Genomic DNA, 27,302 nt, shown 5'->3' with positions numbered 1-27,302 from the left:
AAAATAGAAGTTGAGTATTACATGTTCTCAGTTGCATGTACTGCAAGTCCCAGAATGGAATGCTGCTAATAGCACCCACAGCCCTATGGCGGAAGGTAAAGAATTCTCCTTTTGAGAGGAAATGAAAATATATTTCAGGAACATTAAATATTCAGATCAAACATTAGGAATACAATTCTTAAAGTCAACCACTGGAGGGAAAAAGCAGATAAACAAACAGGGCTATTGCAGTGGGTTACATGGGTGGTCCTCCAATAGATATGTCCACCCAGAACCTGTGAACATGACCTTCACTCAAAAAAGGCTATTTGTGATGTAATTAAGTTGAGGGTTTCAGGGTTTCGAGATGAGATCATATGGGCTTAGGGTGGGACCCAAATCTAAGGACTAGTGTCCTTAGAAGAGGGAGACAGGAGACTCAGAGAAGGTCTGATGAAAAGGAAGACAGACTCAGAAACAGAAAAAAATGGAAGGTGGCATATTTCGAAGCCATCATGACTAAGGAATGGAGCAAACAGGACTACACTTTAAAATGTAGTACATTTTAAAAACTTCTTGAAAATTTTAAACCCATATACAATGTTAAAAGCAAATATTTATAACTACTATCCAAAACAAAGAACTAATTTTTCAAATATATAAAGGGCTCTTTAAGAAAAAAGTCCCCAATAAAAAAACTAGCAAAGGCCATGAACAGATAAAAGTAAACATTAATAAATCATAATATTATGAAGGGACATACAATCCTAATCATTAGAGAAATGTAAATTTAAACTAAAACCATAAATCACTTAGAATGGGTAAAAAATGTGCTAACATTTTTTTTTTTCCAGAGGGAAACAGCCACTCATGTTTTGCTATAAATCAGTAAAATCATTAAGGAGGGCAATAATGCATATATAATACTTGATCCATTAACTCCCCTTTGGAAATACACCCCGAAGATATACCTGTATGTTTGTGAAATATATCGCATGCTAAATGTTGTGTAATTATATATTTATATAACAAAATTATTCATTGTGCTATTGTCTGTAAAAGCTAATGACTGGATATTTAGGTTGGTTCCAGTAATATGGGACTGGTGACAGTTGTCCACAAAATGGGGTATCATGCAGATGGGGGGGTTGCAGAATTGGGGGGAGGAAGCTCTTCAGGTATTCATACAGAAAGATCAATGGCATACTGAGGACTGAAGGTATGCATTTAAATGTCAAAAAAGTTTCCATTCCTTGACATTTATGATTTGCTCAAGTAATACGAATTGTAGTAATACAATCTGATTCTATGTACTGGATTTATCATGCAGACTAATATCTGTAATTTCTACATCTTCATCAAGTACAGGAATAACAGACCATAGAGTTAAGCTACACTTTTGAGTCAGTAACCTCCATGGGCATACGGCCTAATCCTTAGAAGCACCTGTGATAAGCTAGCATGAGGAATGTTAACTCCTGAGAAGTAAATTTTTAGTGCTTTGCTTCATTTATCCCACTGATGAAAACTGGTTCCTCCACGAGTTCCTCCAAGTTCCAGCCCAGGGGCAGCCAAATCCAACACTCTACCTGTTCTCCTGACCAACTGTGAGCTCCAAGAATGGTTTTTATATTTTTAAGTGGTTAAAAGAAAGTTAAAAAAAAAAATTATACGATACATGAAAAGTATACGAAATTCAAATGTGAGTGTTCTTGAAAGTCTGACTGGAACAGAGCCGTGCCCACTGATTCACACGGTGCCTGTGGCGGCCTTTGTTACGGTGGCAGGCTTGAAGAGCATGGACAGGCTGGCTGGCCAGCAGAGCCGGGAATACTTTCTCTCTGGCCCTTTACAGGAAAACTCTGTTGAGTTCTGTTAGCACACTCTGTGCCAGTTTGTTCTGTTTTCAGGCAAATGAAAATCAAATGCTGATTCTAAATTAATTCTTCCTATCAAGTAAGAATAAGAGAGTGTCCATTAGACTCCAAAACTCCCCATCAACTTGAATAATCTTTATTTTAAAATCTTTAATTCCATGTCATAGGCAATCACACACATTTTGTCCTAAGTATTATTAGTTTACTCACCAATGTGCCCTCCTCTGAACTGCATTCATTCATTCATTCATTCACACAGAAAAAATTCTGGGTGGTATCCTTTAGTTCTCGTACGTCAAAAAATTGTCTTGCCCTCACTGTGTCACATTATCTTGTTTAACAGCACTACCTGCCCTATTAAATAACTCTGCTCAGGTATTTGTGTATTGACCATGTTTTCCATGGCAGGGTCAAAGGCATGAAGTGCAGAGCCCTTGACCATCACTGCGTCCCCACAAGAAGGAACATGTGTGAACATCTGAGCGATTCCACAGTACAGCAACCCCTCTTATGAGGATACACTACTCAGTCACGCCTCACAGCAACCTCACGGAACCAGTACTGTTATTTTTTCCAAAATAACAGCAACAAAATTTTGCAAGTTAAAGCGCCCTGATCAGATTCACACTCAGACCAAGTGACAGACTGAAGTAACTGTTGCGGCCACGCGGGGCAGTGCTCAGACCTCCCTGCAGCTGTCTAGAGGACCTGCCCTCCGCCCGCAGGCAGACGTCGCTCACTCCGCGGGCAACGCCAGCCAGGACTGAGCGCAGCAGTGGTGAGAGGCTCTCCGCTCCTGGCCGGTAAAGCTCTGCACCAGAGCTCCCTGGGGGGCTGCTCAAGACTTGCCTGTGGCTGAACCTTAGTCTGAGGCCCATCCTACCCTCTCCCTTCCCCCTTTCCTTTCACAGGTGCCAGACCTGCATCGCAGTCCGAAGGCTTCCCAGGCCCCCTTCTGCCTCATCTCCCTTTGTTTTATTATTTCCCCAGTAAAAACGTGGTGCTTCTAACCTCGCCCTGGGATGGGCTTCCCAGAGGATCCCACTGACGAGAGGCCCACAATACCCGTTCAATAAATGGATGAAACAGAAACACAGCTGGGTTTAAATTTCTACGTATGGTCAAAGAGCTCTCTCGAAGGAATTAATGATACAAAATCGATAACATCCCGGCATCCAGGGGGCAGATGGGAAGTACAAATATCAGGCCCCTCGCACTCTTTCTTCTCTCTGAGGCTTAAGAAAATGTTAGGGAGGAAATCAACAATTCTACCAGAGGATGTATATTTTCTTCTCTTAATATCGCAATAAAAGGGTTCTAAGATACTCTTTTCTATATTTTAACCCTCCTAAAATTAGGACCATCTTAACATTGAAATCAAGAGAAAATTTCCAGCTGCTAGTTATGAATTAAACCGTGGCTGTCAATGTTGGCACACACGTAAACTGTGGCTGAATTTTAAGTCGGGATCCCTAATTATGGCTCAGTGTTTATACATTAAGGTTTTATATGATACAGCACGGAAATAAAAAGTTGTATAATAGAAGCTTGCATATTATATGGCAGTCAGCATAATGAAAGGGAGCAGAGCTGTTAAATCTCTCAGAATTTAACATTTAGGAGAGGCTGGTGGGATTTCTTCACGTGCCATGGAGAACTATCACTCAAGCAGCTCGCATCTCTCAGCTGCCAGTTAATTTATAAGGGGAGCAGTTAAACTTCCAGTGATGTGAGATTAAATTAAATTTGTAGTAGTGGGAGTTTGTTATATTAACCAAGCAAAAAATACAAACAAAACCGTATCTTTGCAAATATGCAAATTGTATTATCAAGACTGAAGACGTAAAAAGTAATAATAATAATAATAAAGTCGAAGTCACCCTTATAAAAAACTCAGTAGGTTAGGATGTATGCATCGTAGTGCCAAATGATTGAAAACGCATTTATCACACATTCTTAGGCAGAAGAGCAACTGATAAAGCAAAGGCATAAAATGTGAGTAACAGCAAAACCTATACAGGGCTTCTGCTTATTATTCTGATTCTTTTAACTTTCCTATAAGTTTAAAATTATTTTCAAATAAACAACATAACAGCCTTTGCGTTAAAATGATAGTATGTGTTAACAAGAAGGGTCGTGTCACTCAGAAGAGCTCTAAACGAGAAGGCTGGGTGTCAAGGGAAGTTCTGAAGAATTGCTATTTCATGGTGTGGGAAAGAGAAATACACATTTTTGGGGAAGCCAGCTCCTAAAAGTACTGTCTCCTGGCTCCCTCACTGATAAGCTGTTTGGAAACAGGCATCTGATCGCTGATGGAATCTTAGAATTCTGCTTCTTAGTCAGGGACTTGTCTCCTAGGCCCATCCTCTACATCACTTAATTCTGCTTCATAATTCTCTGCCTAAACCTGTTGCTTTGAATTTTAGAAGACATCCTCTGCTCGATTTTCCAGACTACTGTTTTCTGAGTCCTAAGCAGTCCCCACGTTGCTCCTGATCCCATCTCGGGCCCCAGCAAGAGCTTCCTAACACCACCACCTCGGTGTTAACTCCTCCGTACCCACGGATGCTGCTGCTTTACAGATCTGCAGGTCTCTCGGATCTGAGACTAGGAATTACAACTGTCCCGTGCTAACTTTTCCCTGATTTCCTTTCAAATGTCTGATGACCCTTGATTGCTTGCTCACACTTACAGCAGAGGGTTTCTTTCGCACACACGAGAATAACGGTGAATGGGTAGGAAGGGGGGGGTGTGGAACAAAAGTGCCTTTATTTCAAGGTTCAGAAGTCACATATCCTCACAAAGTAGGAACACAAAAGAAACCTGGGGTCCCCTACAACCCCTCCTGGCTACAGTCCCCCACCAGTGTCCTGCCTTGGCAAGCCTCCCATTCACTGAAGGCGAGGTGAAGGGCTTTGGCGCGAGGCAGGCCCTGCCACCAACCCCGGGGGCCAGACTCACTGGGCTCAGTGGGAGCAGCAGCTTCAGGCTGATTCATTCCGGGCCCAGCACTCTCCTTACCGCTTCTGTGGCGCCTCCCTAGAGATTCAATTCTCGGACCTCTTCCAGGATCCCGTTAGGAAAATTCATTTTTCTAGCTAGTCCCGCTTTCATCCCTACTGGGCTGTGAGTCCCCGTGCTGTGTAACGTCACCATCAATCTGATGCCATCTGTTTTATTTAGTCCACGACGCCCTCCATGCTTCTGGACCACTGGAACACCTTTCTCATTTCCCAGCCCTGTTAGTTATGGGTCTGCTCATATTTTTATGGTTGTTTTTTTTTCCTGTTGTTTTCAACAGAGTTTTGGAAGGAAAGGAGAAAAAGGAAGCAAACGTGGTTCAACGCGTATCCACTTAGGGGGCCGGGGAGGGGTCTTTTCCTAAGTGTAGAGACTGTTTCTTCTGCGACCCCCTCTCCAGGTGCTCGGCTAGGGGTAGGCTTGGTTTCTAGCCCATCCCTTCCCTTTTCGTGCAGGTTGGCTAAGGTTTTCCTTTCCTTTACGAATTTTGCCAAAACCTCAACTACCTTTCACCTAATAGAATGATTACTGTTAATCACAAGGTGCCTGTTAAAACAGAACACTTCACGTCGACCAAGGGAGAGCCCCAGGCTCCCTGTAAAACAGCGAGGTTTCCCTGAATGCCCCACACCCACTCCCCAGTGCCAGTCACCCCGGGCCATCCCACTGCCCAGCGCAGAGCAAGGGGGCAGGTGCTGGGCTGCGGGAGCAAGGGGAGGCTCTGCTCCCTGGCCTGGCGGCTCTAACAGATTTCTGATTTGGGATCAGTTTCCAGCCTCTGCTCTGTCCTAATAATTACTGAGCGTGAGAGATGATGACAAAGGGTAGACTGTGGGTTACAGGGGACCTGAGTTCTAATCTTAACTCCAGGATCTGGCTTCATGACTTTGGACAAGTTCCTTAACCTCTCAGTCATCCAATGCCTCGTTGTAAGACATCCTGGACACTTCTGAGAGAGAATAGAGGGCTTTTAAGAAGAATGTATGTGGCAGAGCACTTAAAGTGCAGGCTGGAAAGTTCCAGCAATGGGACCACTTCACAACCAGAAAATGGTGAAGCTGAGAGCCAGGCTTTTCCATTCAGCGGTCTCTGCTGCAGACCCACGCCCCAGGCCACTGTGCTCCCTTCTGACAAGATCCCTAGCTCCTGCTCCACCACACCCAGCTGCTCCACATACAGGGCGGGGCAAGAGGTTTACTGCAGTTCGTATGGAAAATAATGCAGTAATTAATGATAATGCAAGAATAAACTCTTGTGTTCCGCATACTTACAACTGTAAACCTTCTTTTGCCAACCCCCCCCACCCCCCAGTTTTCTACAGATTTGGTGACTTACGGAGGAGTTTGGTTTACTCCTCCTGCCCTTTTGGGGCTGTATGAAAAAGTACTTCCAACCTCTCTCTCCGCAAGGTGAACAGCTTTTTAAGATGAGACAGCAAGTCAAAGATATTGACTTAAGGGTATTACTAGCATATTACTTAAGGGTCACAAAATAAATGATCATCAAACAGACACCTGAGAATAAAAGGAGGTGCCATTAATGTTTACACGGAGAACACAGCTGTCAACCTGGGCCTGTGGCCACCCTTAACTACTCAAATGGGTTCTTTAATAACCTTTCAAGTTTCAGGCATTTTTATTAAAGACCTGACCTTTTTTAAGGTCTTATAATTATTTCAGATTCTTTCTTCAGCAGTTTCTTAAATAAAAAAGAAATAATCCATTTTTCTGCTTTAGCAGTAAACAGTAAGTTTACATGTAATATTATAGCATTTGGGTGATAAACAAAAACTAAAGGGTTTTTATGCCATACTAGATCCCCTTCAAAACTGCCCCCAAACGAACAACTATTTATTAAATAACACTTCATCTTATTTTATGAACAAATCAGCCCCATGAGAGCAGGGAGCCCATTTTTTCAAGGGATGGGTACATCATAAAGAACACTGGATGCTTACTATTTAAGAATACAACAAAAGCCAACTTACTCAGCATTTTAAATGAATGGAGAGCTTTCTGCCGAGACCATACTGAGGTTCTTGTAGGATCTTTGATTTTTAAGCTGAAATTCATTAACTGAGAATATATCTGAGCACCTACTGTGAGCTGGGAGGAACACTAAGGATACAAAAATAGACCTCAAGGACTAACAGCACACATGCTTCGTAAGTGCCAAGGCTGCCAGAGGGATGCACGACCGATCCAAAGGGAACAGTGTCAGTGTTGTTGAAAAGCAGAACGATTAGGGAAAATGTTTCAGACCTTTATTATTATTTTTTTTTAAAGTAGAAGTCCAAAAGGCATAAGACAGGAATAGAAAATCGTTTTCAACAGAGATAATCCCTCACAAGCCTGTAAGTCTCCTACTGCTGCATAACAAACTATCATAAACCACATGCTTTACACCAACACCAATTTACTGGCTCACCCTTCCGCAGGCCAGGAGTCCAGGCAAGGCATGGGTGGGGGCCCTGCTGGGTGGAGCTGGCCGCAGAGAGCCTGGTCACCAATGAGGGGAATTAAATTGGTGGGGTTGGGCTGCTAGGGGGGCATGGAAATACATGCATCACCTATGAAGTATTCTGGTCAAAGTCTCACCGGAGTTGAAGTAGTGAAAACTGGGTCGTCATAACTTTAATTTGCATTTCCCACTGTAAATCTGTGTTCCCTTCCTGGGCCGGTCTGGAAACGTCCTCTGACCATTACAACATACTGGTTACAAGTATGGACTCTGGAGTCAGACTGACTGGGGTCATATCCTGGTTGCATCACTTACTGCCTGGGTGACCTCAGGGAATTAATAAGCTTCTATGCCCTACTCCCTCAGGCACAAAAGAGGGCTCAGACTAATGATGACCTCGTTAGGGAAACATGAGAAGTGACTAATACAACGCTTAAAACACTTAGAACAGGGTCTGGCACACTCAGCAAACATTATTTGTTATTACTGGCCCAGATTTCGAAAGGATCATCTGTCTTTTTCTACTAATTTGTAGGAGTTTTTAATATATGGGAACCAGCATTTGCTCCAACACAATCTCCCAGAGCTCCTTAGGCAGCGGGTCCAAATGCTGGGAGCCACTCCCTATGAGAAGATACTTGGAGAGCACATTTTGGAAACCATCACTGAGGAGTGAAATCAATTATATTACAAGGAGAATGCTTACTGCTAAGTATAGAATCTAAATAATTCTACTTGGAAGAAGTCTCTTGAGACTGTAAATTTAGGTGGCTGAGCCTTGTGTGAAAGTAGCTATTGAAACTCTCCAACAGTGAAGAACCCTGATAGATACAAAAAGCCATGTGATTTTAAGATTATAAAACCAAAGGAACAATCTAGTCATTAACAGAGTTCTGGGCTTCCAGGGCCAGTGGCAAACAATGGCACGCGTGCCACCACCTTCCTGTCCCGTGCAAATCACTAGTCGTCCCGGCACTTTCCTGATAAGCTCACAGGACGTTCCTGATGTCTACTCCCAATTCACCAGTGCAGGCCTGCGAGAAATCTATGTGCCACAGAGTTCTACGAATAGGCTGTGCTACCGAAGTGACACCACAGCCAACTACAACTCCAAAGGAACTTCCACAATCGGTGGCCGGATCATGACCAGGAACTGGCCTGTTCACCTAGGGAGGGAGTTAGGAGGGAAAGGTCACCAGGGCACTGCTGTGAGCCAGGATGAGCCAGAATGCTGGTGCTGAGGGACACCTGTAAAGGCAGGGGATGCAGGCAAGAAAAATCATCATGGGATATAGAATCTGCAGTGTCCATAAAGTCTGGGGATAAAAGGAAAAAATGGTGTGTTTGTGTGAAGTCATGAAGGGCATCTTCACTAGGCTAAAAAAAAAAAAAGGTTTGTTTCCAAACACTGCAGACACGCTATACGTTGTTTTGGGACTCAGAAATTCTGGCCAGCAGGCTGGCTGACTCAATGAGCTGGGTTTAAAAATCTATTCTTCCTATGGAGAACACATGTCCTAAAAATCTATATTCCAGGGGAACAAATAGGGATATGCAAAGAGACAGCCAGAGTTCAAACACTGGAACAGCACCACAAGGGTTCAGGTCTTAAAGACAGGACCTCAGACAAAAAAAAAAAAAATCCAGTTAACAGGAGAGCACAAGACCCCATGTGGGTACTGCCCTAGGACCAAGGGCAGGTCTCAATAGGTGAGGGGGGCAACCAGGGCTGAGAGTGGTGAGCAAGGCTTGCAAGGCTCAGGCAGGATCCAAGCAGGTCAGAAGCTTAGCACTAAACAGGCCCAAGAAAGCAGCCCCTGCGTTCACTTACTACAACAATGCAATGCATGAGTTCTAATAACAGGATTTGGGCTTCATTATATGTGTCTGTAAAGTCTGTGGATTTAAAAATACCTCAGTAATCTTATCAGGTTTGAATTGGTTTTGTGGGATATGTAAAATCATAGTTCCAGGAAAGAGACCTTCAAGATGATCTAGTTTAAAACTCATTCAGGAAAGCGAGGGCCAGGTCGACGATAATTCGCTAAGGGTCACAATTCTACTGTGCAGCAAAGCCGACGTGAGGCCCTACATCCATCCAGTCCCACTGCTATTTCCTCTGCGTCCTTCCTTCTGATCACCCTGACCAAATAAGGGACAGGAATGCCAGTCCTCTGCTTACCCAGCACAAATGGGATATACAGAAGTGCACCCTCCTTAACTAAAAAAGAGAGTTGGAGTTATGGCTTCTTTTCACTTCGGATGAAAAATGGAACTACCAAAAATGCAACCACCCTCCCAATGACGTTATTACTGCTTTCATCTTCACGTGGCAGCTAGGTTTGAGATATCATTTATTATTCTAGGATAAAATTTTCCATCTCAAGGACACAGATGAGAAAAAGACTGATTATTTAATAATCAGTCATACCACATTTGCAGACCTAAGTATGCCTGACCGTGGCCACTCCCATAACCACCTGAGGATAGTTAAACTGGGATGTGAAAAATCCTTTCCTTCAACAGTTACTGGGGACATCAAATGTTCGAGGTGAGAATTCTCAGGTACTCTGTTTCCCCCCAGTCAGCCACCTTGAAAGAAATGGTTCAGTGGAAACAAACAAGTCCCCTGTATCTTTTGTTCTACAACAGGCTTACCCCAACCCTACAGCTACAGTGAGTGTTTAGGTTGTCTGTGACTTTTATGGACTTTTAACAGCAGGGGGATTACAGGCCCAGAGGTCCCAATCCTGGGCCAGCAGCCTTCAAAGCATGTAATCTGGGAGGAGCAAGTTACCTGTTCACACTCAGAGGGCACACCTGTCAAACGGTGCTGTACCAACCTCATGAAGTTGTTTTACAGTTGTGATGCTCTATTTGGACAGTTCCTGGCACGTGATAAATACCAGAATGTTGGCTGTTAGTAGAACACTTAAATCAATTAAGGGCACTTACAAAGTTCTGAAGGCCAAAAAGTTTTATAAACGCCTTAGGTTTCTCTCCTCGTGGCAGTTCAAGACACCGACCAGGCCCCTTTTAGGAGAAAGTCAAACATCAGAAAGATAGACTTCTTAACCTGGTAGCTCAATCATGGTCCCTTTAAGGTTACAGCAGAACTAGAAACAGCAGGTCTATCAAGTTAATTTCCTCAGAAAGTTAAGAAGTGTTTTCTGAAATATTCTCTCGAAGGGAACAGTGAGACGTGTACCAAGCTCCTTGATTTTCTTTACTCTCCTGCAGCATCCCAACAGAAAAACAAATGCATCACTGGAAAATGAGCTCAGCTGGAATAAAACACAACCATAAGGCTTTCATACTTTCATAGACTAGCTGTACATCAAAGAAATTAAAAAGGAACAAGAGAGAACCTGAGAGAAGCATGTTATGTTCACCTCCCAGAAATACTTTTCAAGGCACAAAGGGCCTGTCCGCCATCGACTGAAGCCTAGGGCTGCCTACACTTTCCTTTCCATGTAACAGCTGCCACCATCTCCTCTCACTCTGGACACACTAAGGCAGTGCAGAGGTCTCCATAATCCCCCCTCTGTCTTCCCTGCATGCAGTGACACACAGTGACCAACAGCAACCTGCAACTTAAAAGATCTTGTAATTGCTAAAATGGAAAAGATACACTAACACAAGGACCTGAGAGCACATTACAAAGGTTTAAAAAGTGGAATCTAAAGAACAAAATAAGCAAACAAAACAGAAACAGACTCATAGATATCGAGAACAGACTGATGGCCGCCCCTGAGAGGGGGTTGAGGGCTGGGTGAAAAGGGGAAGGGATTGAGAAGCACAGACGGGCAGTTACAATACAGTCCCGGTGATGTAAAGCACATCACAGGGGACACAGTCAATAACACTGTAAGGACTACCGATGAGGCCAGGAGGGTACTACACTTAATGGGGAGATCACTTTGTAAATCATATAAATGTCTAACCACTATGCAGGGCACCTGAAACTAATATAAAATAATATTGAATGTCAACTGTAATCGAAAAATAAAAATAAAATATAAAAATAATAAATTTTTAAAAACCTGCAAATAGCCATTTAAAAACAACAACAAATGAAAGCTTGACTACATTTTTACAGCCAAGCATAGTCCCAGTCTGTGGCTGTTAACTTCCAGTAAGCTGATGGGCAAGTTTTCCAACTCTGTCCCTGACAGAAGAACACAAGTTACCCACCCGCCAGGAAGGAGCCCTGAGAAATCAAGTCCAAGTCCAAGTGTAACAGTTAACGAGGGTTCTCTAAGAAGGCAATCGACTCAAGCAGACCATCTGTATTTCTCACTGCGTTTCACCCGTTCCCAGGAGCCTTCCCTTGGAAGGCAGGCCATCCCCCCCACCCCACCCCCGAGGCACCGCTCCCAGGGTCTACGCTGGCAGGGAAACCACGCAGTGCAGCCAGCCACTTCTGCGTAAGAGCTTCTAAGCCCAAACTACATAAAGTGGCTGAAAGTCAATAATTAAGTGTGATAACAGGTGTGATGACCCTGCAACATCAAGGACCAGACACGGACACAGGTAGTGGTGAATGAAAGATGCTGGAATCTAGGCAGGCACAGGGCAGCGATGGAGTAAAACTCGAACAGAGGTAAGAAAATTTAGAGCATGGATTCAAACTACCTTCCGAGAAGCTTAATTACAAAGAGAGGAGAGTGGCCATCCAACAGGGTCTTGCAAGGGAGTGTTTCGGGGAGGGGAGCCTTTTTTAACAGAGGAAAAACAGGACGGGCTATGTATGCCCGGGAGAAACATCACAAACTAGGGGGAAAGTTTAAAATGTAGGAAAGATAAGTGATAATTTCTCAAAAAGTAGGAGGAAACTGGATGAAGAAACTGGGGAAGATAAACGAATCTGGGGATGAGACAGACGCTTCTCACTACCAAACGGGAGTTTACGCCTTGACCTCGTAGGTGGAGCATTCTGCTTTGAAGACACCCAGGCCTCTCCAGGATAGACTGACGCATGGTGCCTCCCATGCTAAGAACCATGCAAGATTCTGCCCCTAGTCCTATTTGGGGGGGGGGGGGAAGGGGAGGAAAATGGGACTTGTTTAAACAAGGACTCCCTGGGTGTTCATGTGCTGCATGCTGAGGACACAGAGGAAAATACCAACGTCAAGAGTTCAGAGTCTGGTGGGAGAACGAGGTCTATAAATAGGTAGCGACCAGCAGCCTGAGAGCGGCAGTAAGGCAAGCAGACGGGAGGCCGGAGGTCGCCAGGGACAGAGTCAGCCCAGCACTGGAGTCTTGGCCATAAAGGGAGAGTTTTAAATGCTTGATCTTGTTTAGAGCAAACAAACAAACCAAAGGCGGTTAAAGAGAGGATTAATCTAATAGGATGCACGTCTGTCTCAAACAGGGCCCTGGAGACAAATACACCACCACCAGTCAAGGTTTCCTTGCCTCTTTCAGAAAAAGAGAGTTGGGAAGAATTGCACAATAAAAAAAACGAGAATGCTTTTAAGTCTTATCTTGATGGGAAATGAATCCATTTAATTAGACTTAAGATTCAAAGAGGCTTAAAGAAAGAAAAGTTTAACAACTACATTTTAAAAAAGCTGTATTACTGTTACGCCTCTAAGGCCACTCTCAGTGTCCTAGTAAATCTAAGGAGGGTTTTGACCAAAGTGTCATCCGACACAATTTATAACTGCTTTCCATCTGGTCACAATAGGAGGCCTAGGATCTCTGAAGTGCCTGTTAAATGCCTGTAACTATTATAGGTGCTACAGCAGCAGGAGGGTGCAAAGCAAAGGCTCTGAACTCAACAGAACTGACATTCTAGGTGAGGCCAAGCCACATATGTGCAACCTTGTTTTCCACTTTAGAAATGTCTTCATACAGGGAGTTAATTTAATTCACAATCACACACTGTGCATTATGCCCTGCGCCCTGGCCCTGCACCACGGGGATGAGGCGCGAGGGGGGCACTGGGGAGCTTAGAGTACTCCGGGGTCCTCCACCTCCCAGCCTCGTAGGGAGTTTGCGTACCCCTTTTCCAGGGAGGTGCCTTGGCCTGCAAGTACAGTTTGTGAATAGGTGGGAGCAGCACTTACTAAGCAGAGCTACCAATGAGCTAAAATGATTTAATAACAATTCTAAAACACAGATTGTGCAGCTGATGGACAATTCAGCCTTCTTTGTATGGAACATACAATTATAATTCCACTGACCTGCACACCACACCCCACCCCACCCCACCCCACCCCCGAAAGCAATTACTCAGGAACAAAAGATTTCAAACACACATGACTATTCAAATATTATATCATTTAAACTTAAGAAGGAAAAACATGGGAGGAAGAAGGAACGGCAAAAGATGTTTGCTTTTAGTTTTATTTTAACTAAGAACCAAAAATGTTAGTCATCTGAACTGATAAAGAGCTAAAAGCAACTAGCAAATGCCCGATACAGGAGCTGATTCAGGCTCCCAGCCTAGCAACGAAGTGACGAGCCCCGACCGAGGAAATCGCTCATGCGGTCTGTCCAACACGCCTGCCAATGTTAAAGTCAAGGATATGACAAGGATGCCCACAGTCCCGCCTCCTTAGTCCCCACCAAAGCAGCAAGAAAACAATGAAGGAAAGATACTATTGGATGATGGGTTGTCTCTAAGAATCTCAAGTGTCAACTGGGGGAGAAAAGTTATTAGAAATGAAGTTTACAGAGAAGTTTGCCAAATACAAATGACTCTTTTGCAGACACACCACAATATAGTCATCTCTTACTTACAGTCAGAATGCAAATTAAAGTAAGTTCTTTTTACTTATCAAACTCATAAAGACTGGGGGGAAAAAAAATTCCCAGAGCAAGTGCATCCTTGGAAAACTGGGCCTCTCACAGCTTCTCTATACAATTTTATTATTTTATATTAATGCACTTTTACCGGGAAATGAGTCTCTGTTTTAAATCTAAAATAAAAGAAGTTAAGCTACATTAAGGCTGGGGCCATGTGTTTTGTTACCTGCTCCCCAAGTATCAGGCCCTCAGATGCTGGTTTGGAGAAATGCTGGCTGCTGTTAGGCCCTCAGTTAACTCACTCAGCACCACAACACATCTTTAAAACCTTACTGTCCTTGCCCAGCCAGGATGGCTACTCTGTAGAGAATCGACCTAGGATCCAGGAGATTGTGGTTCGATTCCTGGTCAGGGCACATGCCCGGGTTGCGGGCTCGATCCCCAGTCGGGGGCGTGCAGGAGGCAGCTGATCAATGACTCTCTCATCATGGATATTTCCATCTCTCTCTCCCTTTCCCTTCAGCTCTCTAAAATCAATAAAGACATATTAAAAAATAAAAGAAAAAATAAATAACACCTTACTGTCCTTGGGCACAGGGACACAGACATTGGTATGGGGAAGGCCTGGGGGTGGGATAGATGCGGGGTGGATGAGGGGTGGAGGGGATCAATGGGGAAAAGGGGGATATCTGTAATACCTTCAACAATAAAGATAGATTTTTTAAAAATTTTTAAAAAGAAAACCTATGTGAAAGCAGAAAACGAACAAAAAAACCCCTTACTGTTCTTAATCTGTGAGATGATGTTGAACCCAGCTTCAGCACATCATCCACACTTCACAGAGGCGGTTTTGGCGTCTCCTCTGAATCGGGCCCCATGCTAAAGCTCCCAGCAATCTGTCCTAAAACTGTCTCGACTCTGATCCTTCCCTGCCCCACTTGGAACAGTCCCCCTCTCCCACGCCAGGCAGCTGCCCTCAATTGGTTCCTCTGCTCTTTCTACCCTTTTTGTGGCGGCTGATGACCCCTGGTGAGCATGGTTACAACCCTTCTGGGCTACTGCACAACAGCTTCTCAACCCTGGTGACATCAGATTCACCCGCAAGCTCTGAAAAATACCAACATCCAAGCCCCATCCTTAAACAATTAAATCAGAGCATGAGGTCCGTGGTCCAGACATCTGAATTCTTAATGCTCCCAGGGGATGACTCAATTCAAGGCTGAAAACCTCAACAGGAAACTCACCAGCCAGGTTACTGGAAGGTGGAGATAACTGCTCCCCTGGCCCCTGGGGCTGGGATGCAAGACCCAGGGCAGTGGGACTCAGGCCTGGGGCATCCTTCCTGCAAACATCACTATTGTCTACCCATGTCATGACATGAAAAGTACTGAAAGAACTGCCCTAAATAATGGAAGTGATTCTGTGCTATAGGAAGTGTAAGACATCCTAGGCTGGGGAAAGGTGTTTATTTGTTTTTAATTTATTGGGGCGACACTGGTTAAAAAAATTATATAGGTTTCAAGGGTACGATTCTATAATACATCTGTACATTGTATTGTATGTTCACCACCCAAACTCAAGTCTCCTTCCATCACCACCACCACCACCCCTTTCCCTCTATAATCGCCATCCTGCTGTCTGTGTCTATGAGTCTGTGGCTTAATCCCTTCACCTTCCTGACCCGGTCAGTTTGTGCCCAGCCAGTGAACAGAAGGGGAAAGCACCGATGGTCACTGAACAAAGTGGTCTACCAGTCCCTTTAGCAAGGCTGTTCCTAAGCCAGTCTTGCGAATATCCCCTAAGAAATCCAGTGCCTTTAATCATTTCTAAAAACCATCCAGTTGCTCGCCTATCTCCTGCGGATGCAATGGAGGAAGCAGCTGATCGCAAAGAGCCGGATAGTCGAGTCTAACCTGAGAGAGTCAAACAGATATTGTATAGCTAGAAGGCAAGAGGCAGAGTTCCAGAAAGAGATCCTAGGATAAACTGGTCTAATGAGCACCTTCCCGCCACAGAAAAGTCACGCCCAGAGATGAGATGAGAAGTCGCACAGGCTCGCCTGGGTGTACAGCAGGCAGGGCAGGCAGAGGGTACCTACTTGCAGAATGAATGCAGAAGGCAGCAGTTTAAACATCCAGGACACGAATTAGCAAGCATGCACAGAGGAGAGAAGCACCGAAGGCAAGCGCCGGTCTTTAGACAGCCCCTGCACAGAGGAAGGGAAGGCCAGGTGTTGGGGGCGGGGGGAGGGTTCTGGATTCTTTTTATACCAACCCCTCAAGCTTTCCATTTGTTCCCTTCATGCCCTTAACGGGAGGGCTCCGAGGATAAGAAATGCTTCCCTAGGTGAAAAGCTCCGTGTTTGCAACGGTTCCGAGGGGTCCTAAAAGTGGCTAAGACAGACAGGTGCCTCCGGTGAGGGGCCTGCCCAGCTCCGCCCTGCCTCACACCAACGTGTAGGTGGCTCCCTTAGGCGAAGTTTCTAAAAAGTTTCCTTACAGAAAAACAGCAAGCTTGGGAGATACACTGATTGCTTTTTTAAGAACTCCCTCTTCAGACTAAAATTGCCTGAACTGGAACATAAATGCAAGCTAAACCATACATAATGCATTACAACGACATTAAGTTTTAAAATAAATTGAGTCAGCCATCAATTAAAAGCTCATTGAGCAGGTTTGTATCTATAGCTTCCTGATCTTTGCAAAAACCGCTGATAAGGTATGAAAATTTAAAGAACTCTGTATCCTAATTTTTTTTAAAACCTCATCTGAGAATGAGAATATTTTCCCCCACTGATTTTTAGAGTGGAAGGGAGGGGGGGAGGGGGGGAAGAGGGAGGGAGGGAAGGAGGGAGGGAGGGAGGGAGGGAGGGAGGGAGGGAGGGAGAGAGGGAGGGAAATATTGATGTGAGGGAGACACACGGATTCGTTGCCCCCCACACTCCCCCAGAGTGGGGCTGGGGATAGAACCTGCAACGCAGATAACTGCCCTTGACCGGGAGTGGAACCCGTGACCCTTTGAGGCTCAGGCCAATGCTCTAGCCACCAAGCCACACAGTCCAGGGCTGTATCCTAATTTTTATTGGTTTGAGAAAAATAGTGACACAACAAAATAATTATGTTCTCTGGACTTTAAGATTACTCCATAGGAATATAGTCAACAGGGAAAACTACTGCCTTCAGAGAAGCCGATGAAGGCCAAGGGAGGGGATGGGGGTGGGGGCCACAGTATACTCAAAAACAACTTCACCCTGTGTCATCTTCTGAGTTACTTTGAAGAGTTTTTTTACTCCTGGTTTTTGTCTGTTTTGTTTTGTTTTTAAACCATCTTTATAGATTCCTGGGAATAGAAGCTGTCAATTGATTGGGGCAAGGATTTCCAAACGTTCCTGCATTCGTTTGTTTCTGGTATTTTGATTTCTGGGTTATTGCCAAAACCACCAACTTCTTTGATTACAATCCCGATGCTGGAGGACTGCAAGCAGGCAAGAAGCAACAGGCTTCCGAGGCGGGGTCATGCAAAACTTTCCCATCACACTGGAAAAACTTACGACTTGCATTCATCTACCAAATGCCCAAGTCCTGCCCCGAATTCTGCAATTGCCAACATACTTCTGAGCATCTTGCCAACATACTGCACTATGCGTGTGCTCATCACACACATAAGATCATGTTAGTCATATGTAACGGTAAACAGTTCATATACATGTTCTTGAATTGGGGATTCCACAGCTATGAAACGCTGACCTAAACTAAATAAACAAATGTTCTCATTTGCCATAATGGGGTAGAAATTTTAATTTGCATCCCTCCTCCAACCCTCCACTTATGTCGATCTCCCTCTACACAGCCATGCCTGTGTTGGCATTACTCTTATAAATATTGATTTCATTCCCACACGTACTGCAGGCACCTGCTAAGACAGGCCTCACGGCCCTTCCCTCCCAGGGGATGAGTGTTGTGAAAGTAACATCAGCATCACACAGTGACACAGGAGCACAGCAACAGGCCCTGCCCCAGTTCAGAGAAGGGAAAGGAGACAGCTGGACTGTGAAGGACCCAGAATTTACGGGGTCAGGGACTCCAGGCAGGAGTGGCCGAAACAGCCAAGGTGCACAGGACGCCAGGTACAATCTCTCCTCAGGAACAATGAGAGGCCCCTTCAGGTAAGCAGAGAATCTGTGGATAGGACTGATCCTTGGCTGAAAGAATCACAACTTCTTACCCCAAACCCGTAACACTCGGCACTGTGTCTACAATACAGGACCTCAATCGATGTGCAGGAAATAATAGTTTGTGCTGAGTGTTGGGAAATAAGGTATGTAAGACCTTAAGACCTTGACTTCAAAGATAGAAACCTCACCCTTGACCATGGGAATTCAGGCCACAGCAGCTTGCTGGGCTACTCATGAAAATCACCTTGCCCCTCTCTCCCTCTGTGGCACTCGCCTGGCAAAGCAGCAGCCTGGCTGGTCCCAGCTATTCGCATCTCTAGGCTGAACGCAGCTGGAGAGAAATACCTGTGTGACCACCTCCCTTGGCATCTGATCACAAGGCAAAAAACAGACATGCCGCCACCCTGGTGACCCAGCTCCTGCAACCCCAGGACGCTCACTTCCTACTTTCCAAAAGGACCACGTCACTGCTCCTTCACCAGCTCCTTGCCCCGTCCTGCCTCACCCAGCCTGTGTCTCTGAGGAAATAACAGCAATGGGGCAGGAGCTCCCTCTTCACCCCATCTGCAATCCCACCTGCCCTTCTGCTCATGTGCCACCTTCCCTCCTATCCTGTGGGGATGAAATGTCCCCACTGCTGCCAAGAGCCAAGCCTTCCACTGTGCCCCAGCTTGGATGTGCTACCTCTCAGATGTGCTCCGTCACCCTCAATCCTTCCTAAGCGACCTTCCTTCACACTCAACTCAGCCCTCCTCTAGGCGCTATGACCACCATCCTCACCCCCTCTCCCTTCAAGCCCCCAACCTGCCTTCTATGGCCTCCAGTTCATGGCCCTGGCTCATGAAGGGCCCCAGGGCTCCAGGCTGTCAACCCCAAGGGTCAGCTCCTTGGTCTTACCCTTCTGGATCTCTCAGCCTCTCTCAGATGGGGGCCCATTCCTGTCTTCAGGCCTGAACATCTCTTCAGGTTGCTCCCCTCACCAGCAGCTCCTCCCAGGCCCCTCCCCTGCTCCCGGGTGCTTCTGCAGGGGCCACCCCCTCCTGCCTGCACACTCGCCCCTAAGTGACCTCAACCAGGCACAGGTCTTAAATACCATGTATGACCAACGGTTCCAGAAACCATCTTTCCCCTTCAGTAGCACCAGTCAGTCCCCACTCCGGGACGCCCTCTCCCCACGACCCAACCCCCCAGTTCCCCTCCCTCAGGCCATGCTCAATCCTAACTTCAGAAAAAGTCTCCTGGTGCCTCCACAGCCCCCCTTTTCCGTTTCCTAAAGCATTTAAACAGCAGAACAGGATTCATTACTTAATGACAGACCTCCCGTAACTGTCCCCTAAATGCCTTCCTCTTCGGTGCAAATCCATTCTCCCCACCTAGGGTCAGTTTGGGAACAATCCAAGTACCTTTCTGTGTACCTGGTGCTGAGCCACACACGCTGGCGATGTCCAATTATCAGTTCTTCGATAGCAAACAGACACAACATGTTATAAGGAAAAAACCAAAACTCATGCACTATTTTAGTCTGTTAAGCAATCAGAAAAACCCGGACTTTGTCCCTGAGTTACCTGACAAATTATAAATAATTTTTTTAAAAACCCTTTGTCTAGAATCACTATGTAGCGTCGTGGGGAAAACACTAACATTTGGAAAAACAAGGGATACAACTTTCTATCACTGAAGCCCTCAGAACTTTTAAAACTTAAAATACTGAACATTTCACACAAAAACGTAGAATTTAAACTTTTTACAGTATTCCTAATAAAAACATTCAACGTGGTTGAGCTTTTACTCAACATGTGCACAAAAATAATAAATGCAATTTAATCCTTTAATCCGTGAGATACAGAGAACAAGTGCGGTCATGCCAGGAATTTCTGGAGACCTCTCCATAAACGTGGCTTTGGAAGTGAGCGCTGTTCACGGAGTGGGTTGAAAAGTCTGAGCTTCAGGCTACATTTAAGTCCAGTTCATCCACTAAGTAGAAACAGCCTTATTTTTCACTAAGAAAAATAAATTCTATTCTATCCTTGCCATCCTCTCAACCCCCATCTATTTTCAACTGAAAACAGCTGGCCACACCTGAGAGATTAAAACTCAAACCAGAGCCCTAGCCGCTTTGGTTCAGGGTTTAGAGCACCGACCCCCGGACTGAAGGGTCCCAGGTTCGATTCCAGCCAAGGGAACGTGCCTCGATTGCAGGCTCCATCCCTGGCCCCAGTCGGGGTGCATGTGGGAAGCAACCAATCGGTGTGACTCTCTCATACCCCCATGTTTCTCTCTCTCCCCTTCTCCCCCTTCCACTCTCTCTGAAAAGCAATGGAAAAAATATCCTCAGGTGAGAATTATAAAAAACCCCTCAAACCAGAGAGCCTGCCTGTTCTCCAACAAGCCCCTCCTGCCTCCCCTCTGACCACTCTGGGAGTGGACACTTGCCACTGACATTCCAACGCCATCAGCCGCATCGCACCGCAAGGACACTGCCCTCTTCAAGCAGGTAGGCATGCTGGGGTCCCCCACCTTCCATCCCCTCATCTCCTCGCCTCAGCATTTCCTCTACAACAATCTCATTCTTCTCGAGTTGGATCAGTATCCTCAGATCCTTGATCCCACCAACTGTACCCCAAGAAGGTCCTGGCTGCCCTGCTCTGGGTTCCTTTTGCTACATGTGCACCCCGATTTAGAACATTTACCATATGCTCTGAGACTTATTTAGGAATCTTCCTCCCCAAATACCTCCCCAAGCTCCTGGTGAAGAAAGAGCATGTTTATATTCATATTCTGCACTGACTTGAACAGTGTACAACACCAAAAGGTATGTCCAAGTCCTAACTTCTGGTACCTTTGAAAGTGACCTCAATTTGGAAATAGAGTCTTTGCAGAAGTAACTAAGTTATGAATCTTGAGATCATCTTGGATTAGGGTGGACCTTAAATTCAATAACTGGTGTCCTTATAAGAGGAAGGAGAGTATCTGACAGAGAGGGGAGACAGCCATGTGAACACAGACAGAGACTGCAGTTGATATGCCACAATCCAAGGAAGGTCGGAAGCCAAAAGGAGCAGAGATTCTCCAAGGACTTTTGGAAGGATTGTGGCCCTGCCGACACCTTGATTTTGGACTTCTGGCCTCCAGAACTATGAAAGAAGAAATCTGTTTTAAGCTAAGAGTTTGTGGTAATTTGCCACAGCCCTGGGACACTCACACCTAGTCCAAACCTCGACATGCCGCCTGCTACCTGGAGAACCACTCAACAAAATCTGTGTTGAACTCAGAAGAAAAACCATGGCAAGGGGGGAAAGATGAGAGGCATGGGAGCTGCAGGACAAGCATCCGGGACACGGGCTCCCCCCCACGCACTGTTCATTCGCTGAGAACGTGGGCAACTCAGTTATCCACAGGTACCCTCTGACTGATTCCCTAATAAGAATGGACTGGCCCAGCAGCCCCTCTACCAGCTCCAATATACCTTGAACATCAGCTTTATTTGAGCCTTAAGTAAATCACAGGTTTTTGCCATTCACTGAATATTTTATTAATTTCATCTAAAGAACTTTCAGGTGCAAAAAAAAAAAGGATTAAAATGACATCTGAAAGGCACTTATATTTAATCAGCTCGTGAGAAATTCAGTAAAATAGCTGAACTGACAATAGGCTGAAAGGTGATTTTCTACAATATTATCTTTTTGCTTTTCTTTCTGCAGAGCAAACTCAGCAGCTTACAAGTAGCTGATCACGCCAGCTGGGGCGACACCTGGGAAGAACTGGGCTTAAACTCGAATCAGCTTAAGGGCCACCGATCCAGAGCCCAAACGTAGGGCGATAGTTGGCTCAAGACTGAAATTAAGGCCCCACACCCCGAATTTCCACTTCAAAGAATCTGGCTAAGAAATAAATAAATACAGCTGCTGGCACTACCAAATGGCCAGGTGCTGGTAAAGAAGTTTAAACAAAACAAAAACTATTACCCATTTCTATGCCTCCATGAACAGGCACACACCCTTTCCAGTGTTCAACTTCTCCTAATTCAAACCGAAATGAAGAGCAAAGGTGTCCGTAAGGAGGTTTATACTTATCTTACCCATATCCTGCTTAATTTGGGTTAAATTAAAAACCGTATTTTAAGTTTTTCCTGCTGCCCCCTGGCCTTCAGGTTTTTAGTGGCAGCCTTGGTGTTGGTTTTTGGTTTGTTGCGGGTTTTTTTTTTTTCCAGAATATCAACCAAAACAACATAGGGGAATGCGGAACCGAGAAAACTCACGTTTCACGTCAATCAAAGACCCATCAGGGCCCCTTTAAAGCTTTTCCAAACCAATTCACGGTTCGGAAAATAACAAGAGTCACTGGGGCCAACGGTACAGCCGGAATCCGCGGAACCCCGCCTGCAAACCGGGGCCGTGAAGCTCGGCCCGCCCTGGGCCAGGGGACCGAAGACGGTTCCTTCCAGGCGGCGGCTCCATCAGAAGCCAGTCCCGGCGGGGAGGCAACAGACGCGCGGGGCTCAGTCCCGCAGCTCAGCTCCGGGCGGTGACCTCGGAGACGGGCTGGACCCGCAGGACCCGCAGGACCGCGCCTCCGGGGCGCCTCCAGCCCTGGGAGCCGCTCGGCTTTAAAGGGCTCTAACTGAAGCAGACGGAGCCGGCAGGGGGCGGGGCGGCAGCCGGGGGTGGGGGCCCAGGGGGTTCTGAGTCCGGGGGTTGACGCGGTCGTCACACCGCAAGCGAGCGCCTGGGGGACTCGCGCGCGCAGAGCGGGGCGGGGGGGGGGGGCGCCCGGAGCGCGCGCAGGTGGCCGGCGGGCGGGCTCGGGGCGCGGGCTGGGACCCCGCCGACCGCTCGCCGACTCGCATCCTCACGTGGCACCGCGCGCTGCGCCCGGACCGCGCGGGGCGCGCGGGGAACCGAAAACTTTTCCTCCGCAAACCAGCGGAGCCGAAGGCGGCTCGGAGGCAGAGCCACCAGCTTTCCCCCTAAAGGCGCCCAAGCCCGAGCCCTCCACCCGGCAGCACCCTCGCCAGACGCTCCCTTCACACAAAGGCGCGTGGGTGCCGGCGGGACCCGTCTCCAAAGTTGCGCCGGGCGCCGGCGGCGCGACCCGAAAGCGCCGGGGCGCGGGGCCCGGGAGCGAGCGCTACTCACAGGGTGACCGTGCGGTTGGGCAGCGTGTCCGGGGGCAGGACCTGCGCGAGCTCCAGGCTGCTGCACACCACCTTGCCCTCGCCGGCGCCCGCCGCCCTGCCGGCCCCGCGGGGCCGCCCGTCGTGCTTGCAGCCCGGGGGCAGCGCCGCGGCGCCGCGGCCGCCTCCCAGCAGCGCCAGCAGCGCGAGCGGCAGCAGCAGCGGCGGCGGCGGGCGGCCCCGCGGGCGCGCGGGCGGCTCCATGCTGCGGGCCGGGCCTGCGGGCCGAGCGGCGCGCGCGGGCCTAGCGGGCCGGCCGGGCGCCCGGGGTGGCGGGGACGCGGCGCGGGCCCGGCGGCGCCCGCAGCCTCATGGCGGCCGGGGGACGCGCCCTCCCCGGCGCCCGCATGCTCCTTTGTCCGCCGCGGCCGCGCTCGGCCTCCCGGAGCCGCGGGTCCCGGGAGCGCGGGTCCCAGCGCCGCTTCCTCCGACGTCGCCGCCTCCGCCCCCGCCGCCGCCCCGCCGCCCGGTCTCCGCCTCTCCCGCGCCTCCGCCGCCCGGCTGGGGAAGGAGGGGCGCGCTCCCGCCGGCCCCGCCCACGCGCCCTGGGGCCCGACCCGGGCCTCGCCTCCGGGCACCGGGGCCGGGCGCGCGGGAGCGCGGAGCTCGTGGAGGGGGCGGGAGAAGGGTCCCGTCCGGCTCCGGCGGGTGGCCGCCCTCACGCGCCCCCGGCGCCGGCGCCGCGCTCGGGACAAAGCCGCCCTGTGCGCCCCGGGCCTCCCCTCGTGCCCGACCGGCCGCCGCGGGGGCGCAGGGCGGGGCTGACCCGGGAAGGAGAGGCGAGGGAACGGGTCCGAGCCGCGCTCCCTCCCGGGAAGCGATGTCAGCCTCCTCGTGCTTCACCGTAAGTAGCCTCCCTGGTCCCACATAAACCACAGCGAGGAGCAGGTTCCTCGCCAGGAAAATGGACTCTCAGACCCTCCTGGACTTCAGAAACTCTGGCTTGGGTCCCTGCTAAGGATGCATTGGGGCCCTCCTGGACCAGCAGCCTTTTGAAAGAAATCTCCCTGTGACAGCCAATGATGGCAGACGTGACCAGTTAGAGCAATAGTGAGCGAACTAGCCAAGAAACCCCAGCTGGCTCCATCACATGCTCTTCTAGCTAAGGCTGCCTGACCCGCCTTGAGGTTTGCAAGACCAGGCTCACATACCCTAAATTAAAATATTTACAAGAAGTGTATTAAGCTAACAAGTAAAATATATTCTCTTCTCCTGCCTTGAGAAAGATACCGTGACAACCTGTAAGGCGAGTGGTGTATGGAGTCCTGGGTACCTTGGACAAGGTCTAGAAGTAGGAGGGGGGCACAGGCTCTTGAGGAACAGGTCCCTTGGCGCTGGAGATTTTTCACCCCTTGGAAAGCAGAGCTAGGATGCTACGCTCTAAAACCAAGGCAGGGTTTTTTTTGCCTGGATCCAAAGGTTCAAGATCAGTACTGCCTAAGGCCCCCACAGAGTTTATTTTAGGGCCCAATTCCCAGAGAGCTATTTATAAAACAAAAACTTTCCCAATAGTGGGCAAATGGCCTTCATTTAATGTACACTATTGCATTAAATTTAAATAGCACTTCCTTTGATCAACATATTTTAGATTCAACTATGTAAACCTAACAGTGTTCTTGCTAATAGTATGCCCTGTGATAAAAATCTTCTAGGTCTGTGCTGGCCAATATGGCAACGTGCGTGGCTGTCTACCGCTGGAAGCTAGAGTGAGGTGAGAAGATAATTTCTCATTTTATTTCATTTTCATTAATTAAAATTGGAATTTAGATAGCCCAAGGTGCCTAGTGGCTGTGGCATTGAACACTGCAGGTCTCAATACTGATGGATAGAAAAAGCGGGAAACTGTCACCACCATTAAGTAGCTTTAAATCTACTAGTAAGCTTGCAAGGCACACTGGTGCTTGTGCTAAGTGGCGGAAATTGGTCACATTTCTACTGAATTTACTTAAAGAATTACTCTTCCCTAACAAAATCGTGATTGTCATCTTTTTCTTCATAAAGATAAAAACTTGTTACCGGAGCACTACGGAGACTTTAATAGCCTTGTTACTGTTGTCACAGCCACAAGTTCGCATGTGAACTCAGAATCTGTGACTATTTTCACAGAGTCTATTTCAGCCTGTACTTGAAATAACTGTGCATGTTTCTTTTGGACTTTGCTGACCACAAATACTGACATCAACTTGGTACATGGCCCTGTTCTACCTCACTAGGAGAGAAAGTTCCATAAAATACAGAATTATCAGAAAAAGAGGTCTTATCATGGCTCCAAGGAGAAATATGGAGGGAATGTTTCAGTATATGGATAATTTCAGTCATTCTTGCATAGAAATCACTCATACTAACTTTGAAAATAAAAATCATTATAGGTCCTGAAACAGTAGTAGATTCAAGCTGGACAGGGCTTTAGAAAGCACATCTTTCAACACTGTAGTCCTTTGAATGCACACAACCCATAGATTCTGTATAAGCGTGGGCTCATGAGACATGGCAAGTAGTCCTTTCCACACAAGCAAAGATCTCAGGATGATACTGTCTGAAACCTACTGTCACTTAGGCTGGGTCACACCAACGTCTTTGCTTTCATTAAGCTACCCCTGCCCTGACAGCCTCTTGCAAGACAGGTCTGTCTACTGCTGACCCCCCTTTCCGGTGTCAGGAACATTGTACCATTGGAAGTTGTAGGACTGAACAGGTCCTTTCTAAGTTTTTCCCACGTTTGTGACTGTCCCCCTCTCTAATGCCCTGTAGGAACTGTTTGAGAAATTGCTGGTTAACCGCTCTCATGTACACACAGTCGGTAAAACTGTATTGCATCAACCGTGGCTGTAGGGCTGGTAGAAGGACCGCATTCCAAAGCTTCTACGCTGCAGATCCTGTCTTGCGAGGTTGTGTGAGGCTTGTAGGAGAGCCCAGGGAAACACTCAAAGATGCTTTGTTTCTCTTCCTAATATAGACATTGTATTCACTGTGTGCGTAAACACATATATAATAAATATATGTGCGTATATACATATGTGCTACCCTATTTATTAACACTTTCTTTTATGTGCCGCTGTTCTTTCTGCTCCACCAGACTGTGAACTCCTAGAGGCTATTCCCAGCCCTCTTCTTAAATTACTCCCTCCCACCTTCAATTACTCCCTATTACGATACTCTAGAATCTAGACCAATTATCTAGACTGAGTTTAGATGATACGGCTTGTTTGGACCTGAAGATAGGTACCTTTAAAAATTCATTTACATGTTGATGCTGTTGGCCTCCCCCACTGAAATACCAGCTCTCTGACACTCTGTCTTGTTCATTTTTTGTGGCAGGCACTGTTGGATGCTGCCGAATGGCCATTCCTAAACTCTTTCTCCCTTAGAGACTGAAAGAGCTAATTATTTCCCGGCCTCCCTTCCAACTATTGGTGGCTATAACCTAGTTCTAGCCAAAAAGGAATCAAAGGCTCTACTGTTCAATATGGTAGACGCTGGGTACATGTCAGCATTTAAATGTAAATTAAATAAAACTAAAATTTCAGTTCTTTAGGCACACTAACCACAATTCAGGTGCTCTCTGTGTGTGGCTGGCAGGTATTGTTTTGGACAGCACAAATTATAGGCTGGTTTCAACATCACAGAAAGTTCTAAGAGCAATACCCCTCCGAGGGGAAGTGTGCTGGGAAGCCTTAGGATAGAAATTGTCTTCGTCCTAATGAGAGACTTGTAAGAGATCTCTCTCACCACCCTCATTCATCTTGCCTTGGAGATGATATTGTGAGGACATGATACCTACAGCTGAAACAGGTGTTTTGTGACCACAAAGCGGAAAGCCCAAAGGAAAATTCCAAAATATTAAGAGGAAATGGGAAGACAAAAG

General features: G+C 47.1%; 1 protein-coding gene and 1 long non-coding RNA gene across 3 annotated transcripts in view; one reads left to right on the top strand and one right to left on the bottom strand.

Moving 5' to 3' along the window:
• Positions 1-23,641, bottom strand: part of ADGRA3 (adhesion G protein-coupled receptor A3) — a 97,695-nt gene extending 74,054 nt beyond the window's left edge. Inside the window, exon 1 of the mRNA XM_087828013.1 lies at positions 23,400-23,641. Coding sequence (XP_087684139.1) covers positions 23,400-23,641 — 242 coding nt within the window. The remainder of the gene's footprint in view (positions 1-23,399) is intronic.
• Positions 23,642-24,193: 552 nt separating this feature from the next.
• The window catches only part of LOC107541224 (uncharacterized), a 99,017-nt gene continuing 95,908 nt past the window's right edge, over positions 24,194-27,302 (top strand). For both annotated transcript variants that reach the window (XR_015714425.1, XR_015714423.1), the window contains exons 1-2: positions 24,194-24,281; positions 25,090-25,148. This is a non-coding gene — a long non-coding RNA (uncharacterized LOC107541224). The remainder of the gene's footprint in view (positions 24,282-25,089; positions 25,149-27,302) is intronic.

The sequence above is a fragment of the Miniopterus natalensis genome, chromosome 1 (genome assembly GCF_054644295.1).
Source record: "Miniopterus natalensis isolate mMinNat1 chromosome 1, mMinNat1.hap1, whole genome shotgun sequence".
NCBI classification, from domain to species: Eukaryota; Metazoa; Chordata; class Mammalia; order Chiroptera; family Miniopteridae; genus Miniopterus; species Miniopterus natalensis.
This window is presented reverse-complemented; position numbering and strand designations above follow the sequence as displayed.